General features: G+C 35.3%; 2 protein-coding genes across 14 annotated transcripts in view; one reads left to right on the top strand and one right to left on the bottom strand.

The window, feature by feature from the left end:
- Positions 1 to 4,720, top strand: part of LOC139141869 (myosin-8-like) — a 48,161-nt gene extending 43,441 nt beyond the window's left edge. For all 13 annotated transcript variants that reach the window (XM_070711616.1, XM_070711613.1, XM_070711617.1 and 10 more), the window contains 2 exons: positions 91 to 275; positions 1,414 to 4,720. In XM_070711616.1, coding sequence (XP_070567717.1) covers positions 91 to 275; positions 1,414 to 1,520 — 292 coding nt within the window. In that variant the 3' untranslated portion in view covers positions 1,521 to 4,720. The remainder of the gene's footprint in view (positions 1 to 90; positions 276 to 1,413) is intronic.
- Positions 4,721 to 6,552: 1,832 nt separating this feature from the next.
- LOC139141868 (chromodomain-helicase-DNA-binding protein 1-like) lies at positions 6,553 to 23,911 on the bottom strand. Its single transcript, XM_070711611.1, has 23 exons — positions 23,642 to 23,911; positions 23,237 to 23,349; positions 22,472 to 22,578; positions 22,015 to 22,120; positions 21,505 to 21,618; positions 20,904 to 21,063; positions 19,402 to 19,560; positions 19,010 to 19,105; positions 18,407 to 18,577; positions 17,642 to 17,755; positions 17,066 to 17,180; positions 16,638 to 16,788; positions 16,015 to 16,195; positions 15,660 to 15,743; positions 15,035 to 15,180; positions 14,262 to 14,341; positions 13,591 to 13,805; positions 12,420 to 12,518; positions 12,052 to 12,122; positions 10,349 to 10,463; positions 9,687 to 9,795; positions 8,670 to 8,963; positions 6,553 to 7,999 (listed from the first exon to the last, which is right to left on the bottom strand). The coding sequence occupies exons 1-23, from the start codon at positions 23,739 to 23,741 to the stop codon at positions 7,804 to 7,806; spliced, it is 3,096 nt and encodes a 1,031-aa protein (XP_070567712.1). The 5' UTR covers positions 23,742 to 23,911; the 3' UTR covers positions 6,553 to 7,803.
- Between the last annotated feature and the right edge of the window lie 1,605 nt (positions 23,912 to 25,516).

Raw genomic sequence — 25,516 nt, 5'->3', positions numbered from 1 at the left:
AGTTAATTCAAGGAATAAAATATAGTTTTATTAAATTTTCAAAGCTATTTCATCAAAGTCATCTCATATATATTTTTATATTTTTCACAGTGAACCCTTCACATTCAACTTCCCGTCCCGACCCTTTGCTCCGCGCATGGCTGCTGACATCAACATCGGTGATATGGTGAAATTTTCCAGGCCAGGCGGAAAGATTAGCAAAGGAATTGTGAAATATAATGGATATTTACCGGGAAGAAATGATACTTACCTTGGAGTTGAATTGGAACATGAAGGTAGCTAAAACATTCATACCAAGAGATGGTATTATTTCTCAAAAATGGTCTTAAAGAATTATTTGAAACATTGAGAATTATTTGTTAATCAGATAATTAAGACATCAGTGGAATAATTTCCCCATCATAGTATCGCTTTTGAATGAATGCTTTTGCAGTTTATCCCACTATTATTCTTACTGCTGGTACTCATGTAACTTTCTGCATCTCTAATGCTCTGTTTCCAACATTAATATACATTTTTGATGCGTTGCTTGAGTATTCGTTTATTTATACATATCAAATGATAATGATTTTGTATCAATTGAAAATATTCACTTGTCTAAAATCATGTACTGAGTAATTTTCTGTCATGATATGAAAGTTATCTTCATGTTTATATAATGTGACTTTGTCAATAAAAGGAAATCAAAAGCTATTTCATACTATTTGTGATTGTAACTGCAGCAACAGAGAAATAGGTTCTGATCACCACATAGGATGTTGTGTGAAGTGTGTAGTCAGTGTCCCAAGAGCAGTATTCATACAATGAATAAGACAATTGATGTTGATTTGAGGAGAATGATGTCCATATGAAATGCAATCCACAAAAATGATGAATTATGAATAATGTATCAGTAAGCCTACCATTCCTAGAAACTACCAAAATAAAGTAGATCAGCTCTATGTATTTGCTTTGCCATGTGCAACAGGTGAATGAGTGATTTCAAAGAACGATGTAGTTGAAATGGTGTATGATCCGAGGGAATGTATGGGTCTGGTTTTAAATACAGTGTAAATAGAGGTGTTGACTTGACGTGTTTTAATTACTGAGAATGTAATCTAAGTCGAAACATGGCCTTGTGAATTGGGATCTTGAAAAATGATGTACACGTCAGGTATAACATGATTATTTTCCTGCGTATCCAGGTGTTTGGCAATATATGATTTACTGTAACACTGTCAGCTGTACCATAATCACTGAAGACCAATGAATTGATTCTAGGACAGTTGTTACCCCTAGCTATTTCACCAGTGGACATCTACCTTAACCCTATGCTTAATCAGTATGTTGGAAATGTGAAGGTGTCAATCTCCTTGGGGATAACTGTCCTGATAATGATGAAATTGACACCTGTCCAATATTGATGTCTTTCAGACGGTAAGCATGATGGTGTTTTCAACGATCAGCGATTCTTCAAGTGCCGGCCAAACAAAGGAGTATTCGTCAGCTTCAAGAAAGTCATTATGGTTTGGGGAAGTTGAAGACAGACATCCAATCCAAGGATGACATCGTCTCCAGAAGCTTTACCTGAGTAGCTTCCATCAACACATGTTTCATTGTAACAATATATTCAAAACCTGTGGTGATATAGAAACTCATATCAAACTTCACTTTTCAATTTGAAATGCAACACACCTCAGAGACCAAGAGTAAATATAAACACGGTCATGTCTGAAACTTTGAGACAAAGAATGAATGAAAACATAACTATTTTATCAAAGTAGTCAGAGAAATATGAAATTATTCACTAACACATTCCTTCAGACTGAATAATTCAAAATTATATGATTTTAAACCATTTTGTGGCTAATTACTACATACACTTAAATGTCAAAGCTATTCAGGTTGTTCAGAAATGTGTCCGTTTCAAAGCAGGAATACGAGTGTTTGAGAATATGTAAATTTTTCTTCAAAATATAGGATTCCAAGACAAGTAATATTTATATACGGTTTAACAGGATATGATTGTACAAATTTGGTGGCAAATTTCAGTTCCTTTGAATATAAAAGTATAGTTTTTTACAAAGGAAATTCATAATTTTTTCTATTCACAAAGCCGTTCTACGAGTGCACTCGTGTATGGCAACTCTGCTTTCCCTGTTTTTTTGTACATATTTCTGTGCCTAAACATCACAAATTGATATAAAACTGACTTTAATTCAAGGAAAGGTTTTAAAGTTCTGCATGTCTTGATATTGTCTGCTTTTTCTTGTTTCATATGGAAAACTACCACTGCACTGACTTGAGTTTAGAACATTACTCCCATCATGCTGTGCAAGCTACCTTTAATACACCGATGACATCATAATGTCACATGTTATGGCCCCAGCCAATTAGACTGCAGATCTTACAAGCATCTGTCAAGTGTTTCCAACATAGAACGTGATAAAAGTTTTTCCGACAATACAATATGTGTCAAACAATGACAATTATATTCTGTTGTAACATAAGGCTGCAGTAGTCCTTCTAAAGGAGGTGTTTTTCCACCAAGAGAAGTGTAACTGACACCATAATGATGTGATTCAGTGTGCCATCCTCTAGCTCAATCGTGTCATACTTCAATATATCTTTGTAAATTCTGGTGATTAGCAAGACAGAGTGTGAATCATTTTTCCATATCTATAAGAAGATTAAACCATTACACAAACATTTTGAAATTCTTATATGAAATGGGGATAAAAAAGACAATTTTTGTTCATTTGCACTTTACTTTTAATGCACAGTAACATCTTTGTACCAGTTTGTTTCATCAAATTTCCGGACCTCTTGTTGTATTTCTTCCCACAAAATGAAAAATAAATGCAATAATACCATGTCAGTCATACATACACGTAATACAATTATATTACTCTGTACTGCTAATATCACACCAGTATGTATCACCATCATTTCAACAATTTTCCAGTTTTCTCAACTATTTTTTTATTTTTCACTTGCTATGCTGAAAAAAAGGTCAGCTCCAGCACTGCTCTGTAGAATGTGCCAAAATTGTACCTTTTCAAAAAACCCTAAAAAGTACAAATAAATAGATTAAGATGGTCTTTTTCAAATATTTGCAAAACAAGCTACTTACCACATGAGGATGCCAAATTTGTATGAACTTGTAAATTTTGGAAATTATCTCACTATTTATGTATATAGTTAACAATTCCTTGTGATGTGTATTTTCATGTGATAGATTTCCAATTTCTGTTAATGATATCTTCATTGTGTGATGTTATCATGTATTTTGCTATTTCTATACCTACTTATTATTCTGCTGTGCTTAAAGTCTTTTCTATTCTGTTATTGCTGTGGTGTTTGGATCAGCTGGACTTTCAACACTTCCAAACACAATGTACTTACATCCAATATAAGTCTATTTTAACTTGAAAAAGTCCGCAGACTGCATCAAAGATGATAAACTCTATGATTAGATATGAAACAACAAACAAACAAACAAACAAACAAGACTAACTCTTACATTAGGCGAAGGAACAACATGTCTTTGTGATTTGTTCAACTTAAACTACAAATTGTTTTACTTAATTTTCACTTCCTGCCTGATATTAAAATGTTTTCTAAAATTCATATCGGCCCACCCCAAAAGATCCCCACAAAATTAAACAGGTAATGAAACACTGTTAATGAGTTGTATACAAACAAATAGATGCTTTTCTTTTCCGTCTCCAGTTGTAAAAATTTAAAGTAAAACTTAGTTCATTTGTTATTGTTTTATTTTCCTGTATATAGATGCAAATAAGTATGTTGTACATTTTAAGTTTGTAAGAAAAGGAAGATGTTTCAAATTTTTGTCATGTACCATAAATGCATTTTTACTGATCATGGGCTTTACCTTGAGCCATATTTGGTTTCTAATAATGCAAAGTTCAGAAGTTGTCAAAATGTCAACTCTATCGTACCAGGAGATATCATCAAATGCTATAAACCAAGCACACTTGTAGCTATGACTCGGCAGCAAAACACCAAGTTGACATAAAAGTGGAGTTAGTTTGGTCTCGTTATTATACAATGTTCTGTCAGAGTGAAGAAAGAATAAACTTTGAAAATGGCTTGTTTGTCAAAAATGTTGGCTTTACATTAAAATGAGACTTGATACATTACAGTCATTATAAGAGATTTGAAATTTCGATCACAAATTATCTTCCCATATACAGTTGGTTTATACACAGATATGAAATTATCATCTACATGATCTTCAAACACTGATCAGCAACTTTTAATGGTGTGTGCACGCCATGGTCTATGGTGGTATATTACAAAAGATTTGATTGGCACTCAGTAATATTGATATTATGCAAATTATGCTTATTAGTTATGCTGCTCTTTTTATGTCCATATATGGCCAGGTATGCTCGTTGATTATGCAAAATGTGGTATTATCGTTTGCATGCTCTGAAATTCACAGGTTCAGCTTGTTTCAGATTTTTGATCCACAAAATATATTCAGTTATATTTTTTAGTGTTTTTTTTGCTGTAATATTTGTTTTAACTCTCACAGTATTACTTTATTGCTTTTTTCACGTGCTTGTAAAAGATTTAGTATTTTAATTGTAACATAGAATGTAATATAAGGAAAATTCAAATATAAGCATTTATCACTTTATTTTTTTGTTTCAAATGTTAAATTGTACTGTAATATTGGGAAAGCAAATAAAATTTAACTTTCAATTATCATAAAGATAGATCTTTGTGATCAGAATTGTTTTATGGTTTTGGTATATTTTCCAGAGACGGAGCATGTGAGGACAGGTTACATGTTGATTTATAACAAGCGGGGTGTTGCTTGCGTGTATATTGTTAAGGGTAATGTAATCTTTTGAATTCAGCTCAGATAAAGCATATACTTGCTGTGTTGTCAAATGTTCTCATGAAGAAATGACTCAAGGTAAATCTGCATCTTCGTAATGAGCAAAGTGTTACTCCTGAGTAGTGACAAGCCCATGTCCAACATGTGTCATGGAGAGCGCCACCAGTGTTGAAAATTTGTAGGATCTACAGTGAAAAGACTGACAAAACAAGAATTCGGAAAAGTTTAAAAATCAGAATATAAATCTAAAAAATCAAGTATTTAATCCAAAGACTGCAACACAAATTTTGCACAAATCAATTCCCTATAAAATGACAAGCGCTGTAATTGCAGCTTTAAGACCCATCACTTCTATACACTGCAGTGTGCTGCCCCAGGTTCTAGCACTTTAAGGGATGAACTGAACTTCCTTAAATGAGAAGTTACAAGACTGGGCGCACAATAGGGGGATTACTGATGACGCAGCCATTTGCATACACTGGGTGGGAGTTTTTGAATTCTTAAACTGCATCACTTTGACTGTATGATAAATTTGAATAATCATGAACACATTTTGAAACATATACGTTCTAAGACAAAAAATGGAACATTTTTCAGTTTATTTTCAATTCAGGTTTAGTGCCTATATATTCACAGACATACGCAAGATTCAATGACAATGAATGCCTGAAACATGGCAAAATTATGGGATTCTGGGACCAAACGGCACATGCCAACTGTAGCGTGGCTTGTTACATTTGTATGGATTTACAATAATACAACTTTTATAGGGAAAGTTCCTGTTTAAGGGATGAGCCAAGAGCCATATCGACGTCTGTTCTTTATCCCGGTCTTGTCTTTATATTTCAAAAGTAAACTTGAATTATTTATGTGTTCAATTCCAATGTATGTTTTGTCACTTGCTTTCAAGGTAGACTTGTAAATCCATACACATCATAGTAAAATGTTCAATATTTTTTTAGTATTTATTTGTTTACCTTTGAAATAAACAAATGTGTGTAGAGTTGTGCAAAGGACAGTCATAACAAAGTATAAATTGACATGAGATATTTCTGCTTGTCTTAAAGGGAATGGCAGTTATACATGCATCAATGTGAAAGCACTATATGCTATGTTTACAGTATGGAAAATATGAACATTGGGGATATGAATCACCACTCACATTTCTTTTTGAAGAATTTGTTCTTCAAAAACCTATTTCAGAAATTTATTTGGAGTTCAAATCATCAATGTGTCATCAGATTTTTCACACTACCACATTTTGCTGCAGAGGACAAGAAGGGTGAGAGGTCAAACACAATACAATGATTTCCTTTTGCCATGTGTATGTCTTAAGGTAGAATGCACCTCGGGGACAGATATTTAGACTCTCAAATATTCTACACTTCTTTTCTGATCTACCACTTATTTTTAAAAAGAATGGTTGAAAGTTTCATTGAGGAAAGTTTGAGTAAAATGCTAAATCTTTCACTTTTGAGGCATGAACCACCTTAATTATCCATGTCTACATCTGTGGCTATATGAGGAACCTACTTGTGCCATTGCACCAAAGTCCAACCACTAAGGCAGACTGTGACATGACACATGGGACATTGCATATGTTATAAATATATTGTCTGTCTTTCTGTTCATGGAGATGGTGTCAAAGCAAGCACTGATTACATGGTTGTTTCTTCAAACATCCACACGTCATCTCATCAACATCATTATTCAAATGTATTTTATTGCTAAAATAGAAAACTATAAAGTATGTACAACTATCTGCAGTATACAGAGTAAATCACACAAAACATACAACATCTGTCAAACTTGCTGAATTGACAAGCTGACTTGCAAGAGAATATCTTGACTGTATATGATGGCAAATCAATTGTTTTCCTAAATCTTTGGTTATCATAGCAATGAAAAATTTCTATCATTTTGGTTGTTTGATATTGAACAAAAAAATGACAAAAAAACTTAGAGTATGATCTAATCTGATTGACATTAACACCATTAAATGACAGACTGCATGATAATTATAAATCATTCTTAACTTCTACAAAATAGTTTTTAACTTGAGTCATATTACAACAACAATGAAAATGATATGATGACAAAACTGATACATGATAGTGAAAGGACATGTCATGCAATGTCTCATGTGACTGAATATCTGTACATTTCTTCACTGGCTAATCCACAGTACTTTCCAATGCAAGGGAAACTGTGGCTGACCATTGTCTTGAATACAAATAAAAGTATTGTAATCTGGCTAAATTAATTTCAGTTTGAGTTTTGTTGTTTTTAATCCTCCACTTCAATTCTGAACTGCTGGGTCTAAACACTGCCATTGAAAACAGTGGAAATGAGTGTGAGTTGAGTAGAGCAGAGTTTATGGTATTAAAGCTGACTTCTCATTCATTCTACCCATCTCCTAAACACATCAAAGTCATCAATATATCCTAAAAAATAATTGATAGCTGTTCGTATCTAAATTATTTCATGGAAGCCTCCACTAGTACTGAATTTATCATGTGCTTGTCACATGACCAACGGAAAGAGAGTCCTGATTAGACAAACCGACTTGCAATGATTTGTACCTCTCTCTGTAGTGTCTGTGTGTCTTTCTACTGTCTACATCTCTGACTATTCGACTATCTCAGTACACGTCTATTTCTATAGTACTACTGTATATGAGGACCATGTATAAACATAAGACACTCCATTAAAAACAGGTGTTTATGATGTAAACTTGTCTGTTGAAAGTTTTTGTGGTTGTCTGTCAGTTTGCTTGACTGTCTAAAGATTTGTCATACTTCTCTTTCTACTAGATAATCATTTCCTCCTTGGGGATGGGGAGGATGTGTTCATGTTTTTCAGCCAAAAATTCCATTAACTGTAGTCTATTGAAGTCTCTTGAAATTCAAATCAACTATTTGTTGAACTGGTCCAATTGATCCCTGTGTTCTCATTCACACATCTATCCTGTATGGATCCTCTGACAGTTTCTTGTTCTTTGCAATGCAGTCCTCCAACCACTGCATGGAAACCATTTTCATCTTTGAATTCTTGTCACCCAAAGATTGCAACACATCACAATCCTCATCACTGTTGCCGATGAGATGAGTCGTATCTATGGTAACCTGGTCATCCACACAGCCATCATAAGTAAGAATAAGTTAAGGCAACAAAAGAAACGGAGATGGAAAACTGTTTTAAATGAAATATAACAAAAAAATGGCACTTTTAAATGTTCATATAACATCACTAATAAAGAATTTATAAAGCTTTCCTTTTTCTGATATAATTTGATGTATGAAAACAAACTTCACCAGAAACTGTCAGTTTAATGAAATTTCTTCCTTGATACTTTAAGAGTTGTCAAAACTTATGGTAACTAACTCTTGATGACCATATCTATGTGATACGTACTGTTTCACGGTCTATTCCCAATAGCATGTTGAAACAAGCAGTATGTAGCTCATTGAGAAAGTGAACCTAAGTGTGAGGTGCATTGTTATTGTCAATGATTGCATTCAATTCTGGACAGAAATTTACTTGTCAGCAATATCAGTACACTGATATACTGATATACAGGCTACATACTGGGTATTCATACATATATTGGAGAAAGTACACCACAGTTATTGACACATAGCACAAAACTTCAAAGAAAATTATCACCAGTTAGTTATTGGCATTTCACTTAAAATCAAATTTCACTGCATTGAGAACATACAAATATTTTTCTTCTTGTGGTTTTAGAAATTCTTTCTGCAGGTTCGTTGAATGAGTTCTATTCTCAAAGTCAAAAATGATAACTTTCATGAAAGGATATGCCACAAGGAATCTAGTCACTTTCTTCTGGTCCTCTTCACTGATGTTGTGAAAATACACAGTTACTCCAGCCAAAAAGTCAGGTAGAAATGAACTCTGGGTATTAACAGTTGCATCATGGGATGTAGATGGTCCAGGGTCACTGCCCTCTTCATCTGTGTCACTCTGAACTGAATTCTTTTTTCTTGCTGGTGTATCAAGGGATGTAGAAGGTTTGGGGTCATCACTGCTTTGACCTGTCAGTGAGTTTTTCCTGCTGGATGTTTTATTTCTGTTCTTCCTTGGAAAGTAATATCTGATGTTCAGTTAAGGTTGATTGCAAAACTTGGAATTATTCTGTCCATGCTAATAGACATGACATAATCATTCTGTGGCATCTATAGCAGCTGTTGCTTTGCATAAGACAATATGAGAAATCTTTATCATTGCTACTGGTATATACAAATTGTTTTCATGACTTACATTACAAATCATTGACTTAAAATCAACCCATAAATTGTAATATATGACAATGGTTTTTAAATTGTATTTCTCAAGTGTGTCTGTTTGTATACATATTACAATGTAAAACTGTCTTAAGTGAATTTTAGTTTTCCGATGAAGGGCTTATGAAAGTCCACTACACAATAAATTTAGAGTGCAGTTTTAAAGACAAGAGCTAACCATAAATCCTAGTATTGTTACAAAATCTCAGACCCTCAACTGCTGCAAAGACATAGGAAGAATGTAGAGTTCTTTAAAAGTCGATAATAAAGTGATGAGGAGGCAGACATGAATTTTACTGTTGCTTGATAAGATTATTGTAGAGCTATGCAGAAATCAGGGAATGATATCCTCTTTGAATCAATTGTACATGTCATGTGATGCTCCTAGATAATTTTAACAGCAAACTATCATACCATAATTATATAACATTCTCCCTAACTACAACCGAATCTTGGCTAAAAGTCATACCTAGCTAATAAGCACATTTTAGCACAACTCCTGTTTGTCCATTATTTTGTAACATAAAGGATACATGTATGTTGGTATACCCTTTGCTGCTAGATGTTTGCGTATCAACCGTTCTGTACCATACCAATTAAAACCTGGAGTAGCATATCCAATACGTGGCAGATGTACACTGGCTGTAAGAATGGGAATAAAATTGATGTTTGATACATGACGTGATTTTCTTCAACTTGCAGTGGTTTTACACAAGTAGCTCAGAGAATCAAGACAAACACAGACTAGAAATTGACTTTCCAAAGACATTAATAGAATGAATTATTTTCTGTGATTGAATAATGGTATTCCTTGAAATCAGCTATTAACGGTAACTAGTGTAATGTAAGCCTGATAGCAATATGTATTAACCCCAATAGGAAATATAATCTATTGTGCCAAAATATTACACTGAATAGTAAAACACATCTTATCCACATTAAGTGAAATGAACAAACAAAGAAAAAAACATTTCTCTGCTAATTTGCAGTTTGAATGCAAGCCCTACAGACAAATTATAAAACCGCATATGTTCTTGAGGATTATAAAACTGTAATTGATTCAGTTTTTTTTGCAATACTATCATTTTAATTGACTGCTTACAACTTGTGCTATTTCTGTTTATTAGCTTAATAATACAACATAATTGTGAAAAATATTCAGTCCAAATGATAAGTAAAATATCTGAATGTTCACCTGATTTTTTCTTGGCTTCTTTGTAAACTCTCTGTAAGCCTTGACTGAGTGCTAGTAGTTTAATTCCAGACAGTCTGTTCTGTCTGTCACGGTGCTGAGCTACAATCAAAGCCACCTGTAAAAGAAACGTGTTATTGTTACACAATTATGCATGTATAAACATATATACAAACTAGTTTATGTGTGAAAAACCACCGAACATATTTTCAGAACTGTCTCACAAATTTGGCAAGTGTTTAAGATATTACAAATAATTATTAGTTCCAGAGAGCAGCTCTGGAACTGTTAGTTTTTGCTCACTTTCCTTCTTTCTTTCTTTCTTTCTTTCTTTCTCTATTTCCGGTTTTACTACCATAGAACATGCTATACAGAAATTTTACCTTAATTACCCAGAATGCATTGCGACACGCTTATGACGTCATCGCTCACCTCGGACGGGTTTTACGGGCATTTCTTGTTTGTTTATTTATTTATTTTTTATTTGGCATTGCTCAACTATCATATTGCGTTCAGTTATTAATAATTCTAGCTTTCTTTCGCTTTGTTTTTTGTTGCTTTTTGATTTTATTTTTCTCTAAATACTCGCCGTACGTGGCGCTATACTGTTTCGCCCGAATGCTCATGAGACAACATGGCGACGTATCGATCGCCTCGCTCGCACAGAGAGAGAAAAGTAGCCTTTCCCTAAGTTTACAAGCGCGGCTGGGCACATCGTGTACGTAGGCGAGGTGGGTGTGCTCGAAAACGATGATCAATGCAAAATTTGGACTCAAAATCGGCTGTTTTGGCGGAGAAACTGCCCGCCGTATTTCTGAGGAGCCACCAGCGGTTTTTCCTATATCAGTCTGCGGGGCTGTGGTGGGAGGCCGTTTAACGCCGGTAACACACAGCCCTGCTATGCAGAGCTAGGCATTCATAATGAACGTACTGTCTGTCATGCACCGGCATGCATTGGCTGCACATAAAAGCAACTCAACTTTCCAAGATCAAATGGTCAGTATCTTGTGAAAACAGCGACATAGCGATGAAAATTGTTTTAGTCTGTGCTTTTAATCAAATGAAAATGCATGTGGCTCAATTTCAACGGCCTAGGTCCGATGTTTCCTCTCGTCTGATCATCGTCGTAAATGACACGCCTCTTTACGGCAACAACTCAGCGCTACCCGTCAAGCGATTGATTTTGCGTAGGTCAGCGGAGCGAAAATTATTGCTCTGGCTCGCGAGAATGTCGTCTGATAAACATTTCCGTGCATTGTCGCCCCCGTATGTATCTGTTGCGTTTTTACCGTACATGTAGGCATTTGTAATCTGTGTACTGTAATTCCCCGGACTGCCTTGCTTTTAGTTGTATTAGGCCCCTATGGTGTTTACTGCTATCAGCCCTGAATATTAAAATCCAAAGCACTCTTTCATTCTGCACCTATCTTTGTCACACATTCTCTTGTTTCTTCCGCTGCTCTGGTCTCTGAAACTTCGCTTTTGCTTGCAAATGCTTTCTAGTTTATTTTTAATCTTAATTGTTAATAACATTCAGACAGGACTGCAAAAAATCAAAACAGAAGTTTGAAAATGACGTGTGCACTGAGCAGTGACATTTCTTTTTCTTTCTGTTTTGTCTTCATCTCACTAATTCAGAATCAACATCACATACAAAAAGTCTTTCACAACAAATCTGACCAAACTAGACACAATACGTTACATACCACATCTCTACCATCTTCCCTGCTTTGCAAATCATCAATTCCAATCATGTGTGCATCTCCCAATGCTAGATCTGAAAATTATATAAACAAAGTACATACCGGTACATCTAAGTACATGGGTCAGTCATATTTTTGTTAAACCAAACTTACCAGACATGTTTCATACCACCTGTTCTATACTTTTTGCATCACTGGGTGAAACCATATCAGAGGAGGGGGAGGAGACAACTTCAAATCTATATTGTCAGTGTATCAATGAATCAACTGTTCTCATTGAAACTTGAAGGATGAACAATAATGTTAGAGGAATGGGAAATAGAATTCAAGCATGGATGTCTGTTGGAGAAATATGGATTTGTATTTGTTACCTTGCATTTGACCAGCTACTTGATATTGCTGTGCTGGTTGTGGTGATCTGGCTGATATCGCTGAAAATAATCCACCACTTCCCCATCTACCACTGTCATCTGATGATGAACACAGAGACAATATGAGTTTCAAAAGCTTTCATTATTGTTGATATTCATTACACAAAAAGGCTCTCATACTTTACAGTGAGGATCTAAGACTGCAATCATTTGTTACTTCACACGCAGAGCAAGAATTCAACAAAACTTATTTATGGTGTGAAAAAGCTGAGAGATTTAATGATGCAACTTAACATGGATTGCATCCTTTTGAACATTATAAGAAAATAATGTTACATTCTTAAGTGTATATTATATTACAAGCACATTGTTGTGAAACTTACCAACACAGTTTATGATGATAGCATCCTACAAGACACTTTGATAGCATCTTACAATACACTACAATAGCATCTTACAAGACACTCTGCTGTGCAACTTACCAACACAGTGTACAATGATAGCATCTTATAAGACACTCTGCTGTGCAACTTACCAACACAGTGTACAATGATAGCATCTTATAAGACACTCTGCTGTGCAACTTACCAACACAGTGTACAATGATAGCATCTTACAAGACACTCTGCTGTGAAACTTACCAACACAGTGTACAATGATAGCATCTTACAAGACACTCTGCAGTGAAACTTACCAACACAGTGTACAATGATAGCATCTTACAAGACACTCTGCAGTGAAACTTACCAACACAGTGTACAATGATAGCATCTTACAAGACACTCTGCTATGAAACTTACCAACACAGTGTACAATGATAGCATCTTACAAGACACTCTACAGTGAAACTTACCAACACAGTGTACAATGATAGCATCTTACAAGACACTCTGTAGTGAAACTTACCAACACAGTGTACAATGATAGCATCTTACAAGACACTCTGTAGTGAAACTTACCAACACAGTGTACAATGATAGCATCTTACAAGACACTCTGTAGTGAAACTTACCAACACAGTGTACAATGATAGCATCTTACAAGACACTCTGTAGTGAAACTTACCAACACAGTGTACAATGATAGCATCTTACAAGACACTCTGTAGTGAAACTTACCAACACAGTGTACAATGATAGCATCTTACAAGACACTCTGTAGTGAAACTTACCAACACAGTGTACAATGATAGCATCTTCACCCTCCGTGTTCACAGGATGTGTAACATCACCACTAACATAGTTTATAGCCGTCTTCACATACTTCTCTTCATCCAATGTTCCAAGGACAATATCAGTGCCTCCCTCCTCCTCCTCTTCATCTTCAGAGTCTGTTTCCATGGCAATATTACAGCTTTCATAGCCTTTGGCTTTCCACATCTCATCCCTGTGATAGAATATGAGAAAGTGTAAATAGGTAGGCAGTATGAAAAACAAATTTTGATCGTACAATTGTGCAGTCATATACAATGATAGCTGATACTAGGAGATGACAATTGTTACGTAATGTTAGAAAGATAACATGATGTTGTGACATCTCATGCTGCAAGACCATGTGGAACCAGAACATCATAAGAAGCTATGATGTCATATGAGGCTGTCATAAAATAAGGATATTGACATTGTACAAGGCTACAACATGATACTACCAATCAACATTGTACAGTTCATCAACACAACAGTAACACACCTAAAATTGCAATGATATTAGAAAGACACTGCATTACAATTTTTTTGCATGAATTGATTGCAAAAAATCCCCAATGACGTATCTTGTCATTCAGTCTGTTAGTATTGTCTGCATTCATTCATTCACTCATTCATTCATTTATTTATTTGTTACCTTCTTTTCCTTCTTTCCTGAGCTTTTCTGATTTCTTCCTCTTCTTGAAGTCTTGCTCTCTTGGCTGCTGCTTCTTTTCTCTATTATTTACAAGAGAAACATTAGACAGAAAAAAAAAATTTCGTTTTGTTGGCATTAAGAGAAATACACTGTACAAAGGTTGAAAAAATGGTAATTGTTAGGATATAATTATCATAATTCTTGTAAAACTGAATTTTACATATTTGTAACAAATTGTAGTAATATTCTAGATATACTTCATTCATATGCAATAATTTACAACTTAAACAATAATGTACCCCCTCTGGCCCATGATGGACGGAAGCAAACTTTGCATGACATAATGTACAAGGTGAAGCTGAGTACATTATGGAGTGCAAAGATTGCTTGAGTCCATTATAGGCAAGAAGGGGATACAGTATTGCTATCATTTTATAGTTTTGTCAATGCCAGTGAATTCGTAGGCATAGAAAACATCTGGAGCCAAAATGCTGGATAATCTGATACACTATCAGTAATAATCTGAGAGTACGATGTCACAAAATTCACTGGTATTGACCATAGACCCTAGGAAAAATTATGTATTGACAAAGCTATGTAAATTAATAGATAATCTTCACCAGCCTGAAAATTATATGGCCTCCTTTAACCCCCACCCCCTCCATCCCTCTCCAAATGATAATGGTTTTATAATCTTGGCCAATAGGATGATCCATTCTGATTATTATACAGGGATGCCTGCATAGACAATCTGTTGTATACTTTTCTCTTACCTTCCTTGCTCTCTCAGCTTTTTCTTCATCAGTTAGTTCTTTCCGTTTTCTTGTTGGAAGTTGTGCCACTGCCAATTCAGGAGCAGTCCGGTACTTCCGTAATGTCATGGGTGCTGCTAATGTCTTCTTCCTAGTTTCTAGCTCAGCTGTCAAAGAAGAGGTGATACTCACATTAGATTACTTTGATCAACAGTTAAATATTCTGTGAATATTCAATTTAATGTTGAGGATCATTATTAACACTTCTACCCAAATTTTTAAGTGGACAGGTCCAATACCAAAAAGTATTTTAGATTTTGTAGCATTCCGAGTGGTAAGTCTGATTGGTGTTCATGCCTTCAGGAATGTAACCGATGTGATATACGTACACTCAAACCTTAAAAACAGTAAACGACACTGGCAGACTTTTTGTGACAGGTTTTTAAAGACCTTTAGTAAAGTGTTTGGTAAGGCAACTGTTTTAATTTAGGTTATTTACATATCTAATGGTTAGTTTTCCCATATAATATTACTAAATTTTTTCCTCTTCACGTAAATTTGCTAAAATGAAACACCTTGTCATCAAGTAAATGACAGGAGATGTCTGGCAACACATTCAGTTGCCAGGAAACATCAAATCACTGACCTGCCATGAGTTCATCAAACGCTTTTTCATCAGAAGTAGTGCATGGTCTGGAATAATCCTTGCCTTCAAAGACATACATGTTGACTGAAAATATGAAACATGCAAAACAAAATTAATTGAATGCAATATTTTGACTGATATGAATACTATACTGTGCCAGTATACACATTCAATTATTATCACTGGAGTGAATTTAGTGGAATACAATTTTGAATCATAATTTACTGAAATGATCTACAAAAAATATTGATTATTCATTGCAGAAGAATTTATTTCTTTCTAAATCAATATTTCTAATCATTCCTCAGCAATCAATTCTCCGTTTAACTCAAAATTATATTAAGCAAACACAAACCATCTTCAGCCTCTTCTTCATCTTCATCACTCTCCATGGCAACTGCCTCTTCCTCCTCCTCCTCTAACTGCCACTCTCCATTCACACTTGCTCCCAGAATCCTTTGCAGGTCTTTCTCTGTGATGCCTTTTTCAGTAGAGCCAAATAACTTATCCAGTCCAAACTTCAACATATCTGAAAGCTGTCAAAGCAGGAATTTTCACCATTGAGTACAAACTATAGAAGTTGATAATTTGTATGGTATAAGAAGTGCACTATGGAAATCTTTTAGAGGCTTTGCTTTAAACATGGAGATTTCAGGCCAATGGCTGCAGATGGGTTTAACAGTGATTATAGTTTATTGACAACTTTATGCAAATGTCAATTTTAATAATTCTCTCTTATTTCTATGTTTCCTTCTTTGCCAAACACTCTACCACTATACAATTTGGTATTGGCACTACACTCTACCACTATGCAATTTGGTATTGGCACTACACTATACCACTATACAATTTGGTATTGGCACTACACTCCCTGCAAGGTGATATAATTCTGTTCATTTTCTTATTGCCCAAAAACCACCTTTGAGAAATCTTGCCATCGTTTCTGGAAAACTAAATCACCAACTGCAAATAACTTACACTTTGTGGTGTTTCAGCTTGGTTTGAAGCTCCCAGGGAAAACTGTCCGCCCTCTATGACAGTATTTGTCAGTTTCAGTTTTGCATCAGCTCTCTTGAGAATAATCTCATCCACTGTATCCTTGCCAACCAGCCGGATTATCTTGACTGGTCTGAAGAGAGAGAAAAAAGGAGAAAGTACAGAATGTTCAGATACAATAATAGGAAGGTTTATAATACACAACAATGTCTAGACACTTCAAAAACTGAAAGTTTGAAAGAAATGTCCTGAGTTAGTCACAGAATCAAACTTTTCATTAAAGCACATTAAAGTTTATTGTGAAAGGAAGCACGCACTGCATCACTCAGGACATTGTTCAGAAGTTACTTTTTTTTGGTTTGCTAAGAGATCCAGATTTGTAAAACACCTGGTGAGGCTTATGAACCTACTTTGTCTGACCAATCCTGTGAGCTCTTGCCGCTGCTTGGATGTCATTCTGAGGATTGAAGTCACTGTCAACAAAGATGACAGTGTCTGCACTGACTAGATTCAGACCCTGACCGCCTGCCAAGAACAAAGTGATGACATCATTATAATATCTTTGCACTATTAATTCAGTCCTCAATAATTTGTTTGAGACATTCCTAAATAATATTTGAATGTTAGTCTTTTCCGTTCTACAAGTTTTGTAATCATACACGCATTTTCCATCATTTTTGTCCTGTTTGTAAAATACAGTTTCTTGATCTACCAAAAAAAATCATGCATAGTGTTCAATTTGCAAACACAGACTATTCATATGCATGTCCAATATTGTTGCTCACAACTACCGTAAATTGTAGTCTGGAAGAGAATTTATTTGTTGAAAACAACACTGCATATTCTACACAATACTTTGTTTCAACATACCTGTTTTCTAGGACACAAACAAGTTGCCACTATTGTCTCACAAAACAATACACAGTAGTACACGTTGCATTACGATATCTACAAGCTGAGTTTACTCTCCATGTAATCTAACTGACCTGCCTTAGTACTGAGTAGGAATATAAATGTATCTTCTTGTTTGTTGAAATTCTGCACAGCAAGAAATCTTTCCTCTCCTCTCACCGAGCCGTCTAATCTCTCATAGTTGTAACCTGATGGTTGAACACAAACAGAAATGTCCCATGATGTCAGAAAAGAGGGTGAAATTCTGCTTTTCTCTACATGGGTGGTGATGATGATGAAAATGCTGATTGTGGCATGGGGACTGAGATGTCAATGATGAAAGTAACATAGCTGATAGAAAACAATGTAACAGTGATGCTGGTTTTGCTAATACTACACTAATGCCGGTCAATTTGTTGGCTTGGATTATGATAACCACAGCATTAAAATAAACACTGTACTCAGAGGACATTTCACAGTTTATAGTAGAGTTGAAGAGTAATGTATCATTTTATCATAAGATGGCACCTTTGAGTGTTAAGAACTTGGCATTGGAAACTGCTTCCATTTGCATGATTAGTGCAGCTGAAATATCTAGCCAGATACTACTGGTGATAGTAATGGCAGTATTTCACTTTGATGGATCACAGTGCCATGCAGACTTTCATGCTAAAACAATATCCAGGGTTGCATAAATTACGGATAGGTCTGATATCAAGGTTTGCACCAATGATGCAAAATCAGGGTTGCTGTATTGAACACTGCAGACCACACTGATGCCCTCGTACAGTAACGTAGCTTGTGAAACCTCTCTAACTCAAAAGTCATTATTTCAATTTCATTGCATCTTTTCTACAAACCTCTGTATCCAAGATAATCCTGCAGAATGTCCAACATTCTTGTCATCTGAGAAAACAGCAACACTTTGTGATCCCTGGCTTTCAGAAATGACAAGAGTTGATCAAGAAGATGAAGTTTTCCACTGGCTTTGATCAGATGTTCACCAAGTTCAAAGGGCTCTGGTTCAACTCCTGGTAACAGATGAAAATATAAAACAAGTCAGTTTTCCAGTGTCAGAACTGTGAGGTAACCTTAATGCTTTCAATAATGACATTGGTCCTAACTCCAGGACATGAGAACCAAGGTTTCTACTTTCTTCAAGACCACACATGATTTGTGCAATTATGTATTTATCTCTTGCTTAATAGTTTAAATCTACAATGCTTAAAAAATTTTGAAAATTTTACTGAGCTTTGCAACAAATGAAAAACTCAAGTCTCTGGGAAGTCTCTGTAAATACAAAAATTTCCAGTAGTTGTTGTTCTTCTCATTGTTGCTCTGTTTTCTGATAGAAGTTGTTCAAATTTGGAAATACAGCACAATGGCGTCACTATATTTAATAATAGGTTACAGTGAAACACCAGACGGCGCTATCGTCACAATTACAAAATCTGCATACTCACCATCAAAGAGATACGGATGATTGACACACTTTCTGAGTTGTACCAAGATATTGTTGAATCTTGTCTTATTTGAACCATCAGGATTTTGAAATGCCTCTGGAAACGGAGTGGAATGAGTACAGTGAAAACGAATTTGCAGATTGAAATTTAATTGAAAACCAATGAAATCTCGTATGTACTGCAATTTTATAACATTGTATTTCAACAGAATTTACCCTGAGTTTACAAATTACATGTAATTCTATAGAACCTTCATTATCCCATGCAATAAATATGAACCTGTAAAAAACAAAAGTTGCTAGTATTGCATGGTCTGGTCATATTTCAATTCTGTCTGACATCCAAGTATTATCAGCCCGGAAAATGTCAATGAGACTAGATCACTAACTCACCAATATCTTTCATCAGTATGGCTTTGTAGTACTTCTTTTGTAACTCTGTCAGATTGTGGTAGAGGAGAACTTCAGATTTCTTTGGTAAATCCAAAACCACCTCTGACTTAACTCTTCTCAGTAGAAATGGCTGCAACAATGCATGTAACTCTGCTGCTTCTGAAAGGGAAAGAAAATGAACCACAAATGATTTCTCCTGAACCACCAAAGGGATGTGGAAATTGGGTATGTCATTGCCAAACAAACTCATTGATTGTGTTTAGGGGAGATTTATCTCTACTTACTAGATACTGTGAGTACGGTAAATTCACACAAACTATGTATCACAGTCACCCAATGGATACATTCAGTGACACTAAATCATCATGATCTCAGATTTGGTTTTGAAATGTTTGTTGTCAGAACCCTCTTGATAGTTAAACATCCAACACCCAATTTTCAGCAATGAATCATGTTCAGGAAAAATCTGAACGATAATTTCATCCTCAGATTTTTGCACATCCAAACTTTCTTTTGGAGAGTGCATGTTGTAGGCAATAGGTTTTGATTGCCATTTGTCAAGAATGAACATCTCCTTGGTTTTGATGTACACAGTCTCTGAACCTATAGAATCTAGGTTTCAGGGGCAGCGTACACCAAAACCAAGGAGATATTCCAGACAAGGTTTTGTTATATGCTTATTTTGATTATGCATCATCTCCAGCCCAATCATTTTCATTGATCAAATCTGATACATGTGTGAGAAAATAAGGATATGGGAACTGAAGAAAACGGGCCCATATTGATCAATATCACAAATCAACATAATCCTAGGGGGTCTAGTTGCTTCAGGAAGGCTGTAGGAGGGCCCCTCAGAAAACCTAATTGTTTTCATAAGAAGGTTGGGTCAAGTGTATTTCAGGGATAACCCAACTGAAGCAAAGTCATATATAGAAGGCACAAGCCCACTAATTAACTTCCGGGTTCGTTACCCACAAAGATAGTTCGGAAGAAAAATAGTGCAAACCTTGAAGTTTGATACCTGCATGGATGCTTGTTTAGTTTGAACTTTAATGTGAAGTATTTTTGTAAAGATATTTTTCTGCCTGAATCAAAATGCAGACTGTTGTGAATAATGGCTGAAGCATTCTGTGGAATATATAGAGTTCTAAGGCCCATAGAAATCATAACAATAAGCCTGAATTTTGTCAAAAACACCACTGAGGGTGTCATTTTCATTGCTATCTCAAAATTTTAGTGGACTTGCCACAAGAAAATTTCATCAGTAGTCAGGCTGACATTGACCTAACACCTGTTAAGAGGATTCGTGCCGCTGAACGTTTTAAAATAGGAAAATCGAGCTCAACGGTACTGTGGTGGCCTGTGGGAAATTAATTAGTGGTCTTGTGCCAGAAGTGACATCACAAATCTTCCACTAGCCGTCACATGACTTACATGTGACACCTATGTCACATGATAGAGGTGACCTAAAAGGTGGAATATCATTAGATCTTTTCTCTCACCTTTACTATCATCTTTGATGTCACTGAAAGTATCCACAAACTCTTCACAGTATTTGATACGGAATATAGTCGGTGCAACAAAACACAGCAAGGCATACAGCTCTGTCAGGTTGTTCTGTACTGGTGTACCAGTCAACAACACTCTGTGATTTATATCAAACTGACAAGAAAATCAATGAAAATGGAACAGCCATTAATTAACAGGAAGTTGATGCACTTTAAATGTGTATTCCTGCAGAACCAAATGACCAAACTTCGCTCACATTGTTCCTATTTTCAATGATGTGTTGGAACACATGCACAGAGCAAGGGAAAGGGTCTAAGTTTTTATATTGTGATATTTCATGACTGTGGTCTGTGTATGTATCATTGAAATGAGCAAATGGACAACATGAATTTCAAATTTTTAACGTTTTAAAATTCAAATGTGACTGAAAATTTTTCAACTGAACTTATGTCGCCTAATACGTTTCAAGATTATCCAATTTCAACATGAAAACCAAAACAAAACTTGAAGAGGATAAAAATACATACATTACTAATCAGTATGTTGTCTTCTACAAATTTCATAAAGAGATACTGTGTTTGACAGTTCACTTACCTCTGACAGAGTCTGATAAAGAAGTGAGTTTTGATTTTTCAGTCTGTGCGCTTCATCCACAACCAATACAAACCAGGAATGTTTGCTGAGAAATGCAGTGTCTTTAAGGCACAGCTATCAGTAAAATGATGACATTATTGTTAGTCTAAAATTTGAATACATCTGTCACTGTACAACTCTGTTATTTAATAAACTTAAGAATCAAAGGTTGAGTCACTTGGGTCGTAGATGTGAAATACATTCTCAATTTGTATTTTCTTGGTTGCAATACTTTGCAAGATATTTTAAGACTTTCATTTAAAAAAATCAATTTCCATTGCTTTCACAAAATTAGAAAGAAGATTTAAAGTACTGGTAACCTTATTTTTCTGTCATATATTGATTGGTCATTAAACATGTAAACATGAAAACACACCTGACAACTTTAAGTTTCCACGAGCATCAGAAAATTATCCTAATTTTCTCTATCAGGCATCTATGAAGAAAATTCAATATGGCTACTATTCTTACCTCGTATGTTGTAAGAAGAACATCAAAGTCATCCATCTCTTCTCTCATCTCAGCTCTCTTGTCCTTGTCACCGATGTAAACTTCAAGACTCAGCTTGGGTGCAAATCTGGTGAAGAAGGAAAATCATTAATTGCAAACATATCTTTTGAATAACCAGATTGTGTACACCCATATCGATTCTTCATGAATAGTATTACTGTTTACATTACCATTCTGACAAGCAAATATCACATTTTTAACACTTCAATATCATTTGAATGCATAGCACAGTGGATATTCAGTTGATATTGCAAATTTGTTGACATTTTTTACTATTTTATCTCTGGAAGAGGTTTGTGATTCATAGCCTGGACAAGCAAAAACCAAGATTACACTGTTCAAAATTTGAATCACTAGAAATATTACACAAAATCTTATAACTGACTCTGATTGAAACTTGTTGCTTTTAAAGTCTTACCTTGTTAATTCATTCCTCCAATTAGGAATCACAGACAGAGGACTGACTATCAGACATGGACCTTTACATGAACCCTTTCCGTGGAGATATGTCAGGAAAGATATTGTCTAGCGTTTGAGATAAAAAGTGCACATGAGTCTAATCTCTATTGGATAGTGTGTATACATGTTATTTCAACAATTAAACCATCATGATCTCATAGCGTGAGCATAAATTCTATTGAGTTTTGAATGCATCATTTTCATCGGTTAAATCATGAGTATTTTCTGATTTACAGCAGTTGTGTTTGATCTCACCATTCAGATATTTCACAATTCAAGTCTTAATTTTTTATTTACTTATTTAGTCCATATAATTATAACCCCTGACATTTTGACATCGCAGCGAGAGTAAAATATACAATGTACAAAAGAATATTTGAAAAATTCCTTTCATCCTCAGCCTGCTGTTATCTACATGTGTGTAATGTAGTCTCAATATATTGATAAATGTATTGAGACACATACTTTGGAATACTACATGCTCTCCTCTGCCATTATTAGGCATTGATTATAATTTTATGTGTGTTAAAGTTATTTTTTGATCCATGGCATAGAATATCTGACAATTGACTTGTATATATATATATATATATATATATATATATATATATATATATATATATATTTCAACAAGCAACCAGTGGTGACCAGTGATCTAATGGTGAGTAAAATTACAAACTGAAGGATATGTCAAGATATAACTACTAGTCAATACAATTCGCACCTGGCATGTTTTACCAAGGCCCATCTCATCACCAAGGATACACCCATGGTTTCTATGGTAACGCTCGATGATCCAGTTGACGCCTTCAAGTTGATAAGGTCTGAGAGTGATTCCTACACATTGACAGAGTGTAAAGAGGAAGAAATCTGAGGGATATGCATTTGACACAGAGACAGATTGTAACCAACTTGAATGTAATGCTGACAGTGACACGACCTCTTCCGGTGTATGTGATTGACGCTCGTCATGTACCTGATCAGAAACAGCCAAGCCAAATGTCAAGGCTGGCTATCTCGTTTTGCTTGGGCGATGCGTCTATCACTACACAAATATTAAAACCGTCTAGTGATTCTCACAAACATACACGTTATTATAGTCAACTATGAGGGCCAATTCTTTACCAACCTGTCAATCCCGATTGCCCAAGTTTCTCTTCGCTCACTCTGTGTTTGGTCACATCGATCTTCTCATTAATCTCGTTCAGTTTTCTACGAATACGATCCATTCTTTACTGCGTCAAAATTTTAACTGCTGATTATTAGTGTCGACGGTAAAGCCTAACTGACCATTTCAGCGTTCGTGACTCACAAACGAAATTCCTGATTCAGCAAAACATACCGATGACTCTGGATTGTTTTCTTCGCGGCACTTTTTCAATGACAGCTGCCATATTGTAAAGCGCCATCAACGACAGGTGATATATAAACACAGTGTGCTTGCTCCCTTGAGTATGCGATAATTTTACGTGTGATTAGAATTCGTATAGAAAACCTCCGATATCATCTGCTCACCAGTGTGCTACAGGATCAAAGCAGTCAATTTGCGTCTAAAACCATTCTGCCACATCCACACACCTCCATATTCAATACAATTTGAGGCGGTACAATAAATCTGTAAGTTGCAAGGCATACTTCACGATGGAATATGCATTCTTTAGGGCGTTTTTCGCAATATTCGCAAGATCGGGGAGGAATCAATTTTGATGCAACGTGTGATGTAGGCGTAGCGTTTCAATAAATATCCTTTCCGATACAATTAAAAACTTTATGACCTAATCATCGGATTATCACAAGCCTTCTCTTATTTGCATTTTAATTTCACTCCTTTTACTTCTTATTTCTTTTTGTTCCAATGTCCGTAAAAAATTCACAATAATTGCCAGTGAAAGAATAAATGAACATATCCTTTCATAAGAGTACTGTCATAAGCATGCGTAAAAGTAGCAGAAAAATGAAGATACTTTAATTTTGAATAGTTTTCCTGATAAAATATACTTAGCTCAGTGTTTTCAAGTGTTATTAGGAATATCACAGATTCGTGGAGAATAAGAATGGAGAATAAAAATGGAATGCATATGCCAAACTCTATAGTCCGGCAGCCAGTGGGGTAAACCTTGCTTTGTGGTCTTAAGTTTTTTTCTTGGTGGATTTCGTTTGTCAAGACCACCACAAAAAGAAGTATAACTACTGGCCTCATGTCAGAATTGAGCAATTTGAGAAAATTAGCATAATCAAAATGGCCGCCAGCTTATTGCACTTTGTATGAGAAAGAAGACTCAAATTGCTTTATACATACTGTAACTTTGTTTTTTTCGTTTAATCACCAAGCAGTTGCTAACGGCAAACTGGAACATAAATGTTGGCATATATTATTTGAATGACATGCTAATTTGCATAATTTCAAGATGGCGGCCAGCTGTAAACAATTCGTTGTTTAGCGTAACTGTACATTATTATCATTTACTGTACTTTGTGCAGTTATTTTAACACAGTAGCTTTTACATCAGTTTTAATAGTTGCACGTACATAAACTTCTTTTTCTGTTGCAAATTTAATGTTGATAATCAGACATAAAGCAACCGACTAGTTTAGCCTTCGCCCATTGTCGAGTACTTGTCTGTTTACTGGTAAAAAGATATAAACTGATGCGGACAGTGTTCTGGTAATTGTGTTTCAGTTTAGAGACTCTGTTTTGTTTCTAAGTAAGTTAGTGATCGTTATGCCTTGGCTAAAACCAACCTGAGTTGTGATTTTCTAACCGAAACAATGATTAAGTAAGGTGGGAACCTTTTCCTAGCTCGACTATCAATGCATTTGATGTACATTTAAGAAGAAAACGTTGTGATTTACACTACTTTCGAGGTTGATATGGAATCTGCTGACATCACATTGAATCCATGATTAGCCACACTTTGTGTATCAGAAAAAGACGATAGGTTTGGAGTACAATGACTTATAGAAGATTTTCCAAAGTTACTCGGGTTCTCTAAAGGTAAAAAGG

The sequence above is a fragment of the Ptychodera flava genome, chromosome 10 (genome assembly GCF_041260155.1).
Source record: "Ptychodera flava strain L36383 chromosome 10, AS_Pfla_20210202, whole genome shotgun sequence".
Taxonomy (NCBI): domain Eukaryota; kingdom Metazoa; phylum Hemichordata; class Enteropneusta; family Ptychoderidae; genus Ptychodera; species Ptychodera flava.
This window is presented reverse-complemented; position numbering and strand designations above follow the sequence as displayed.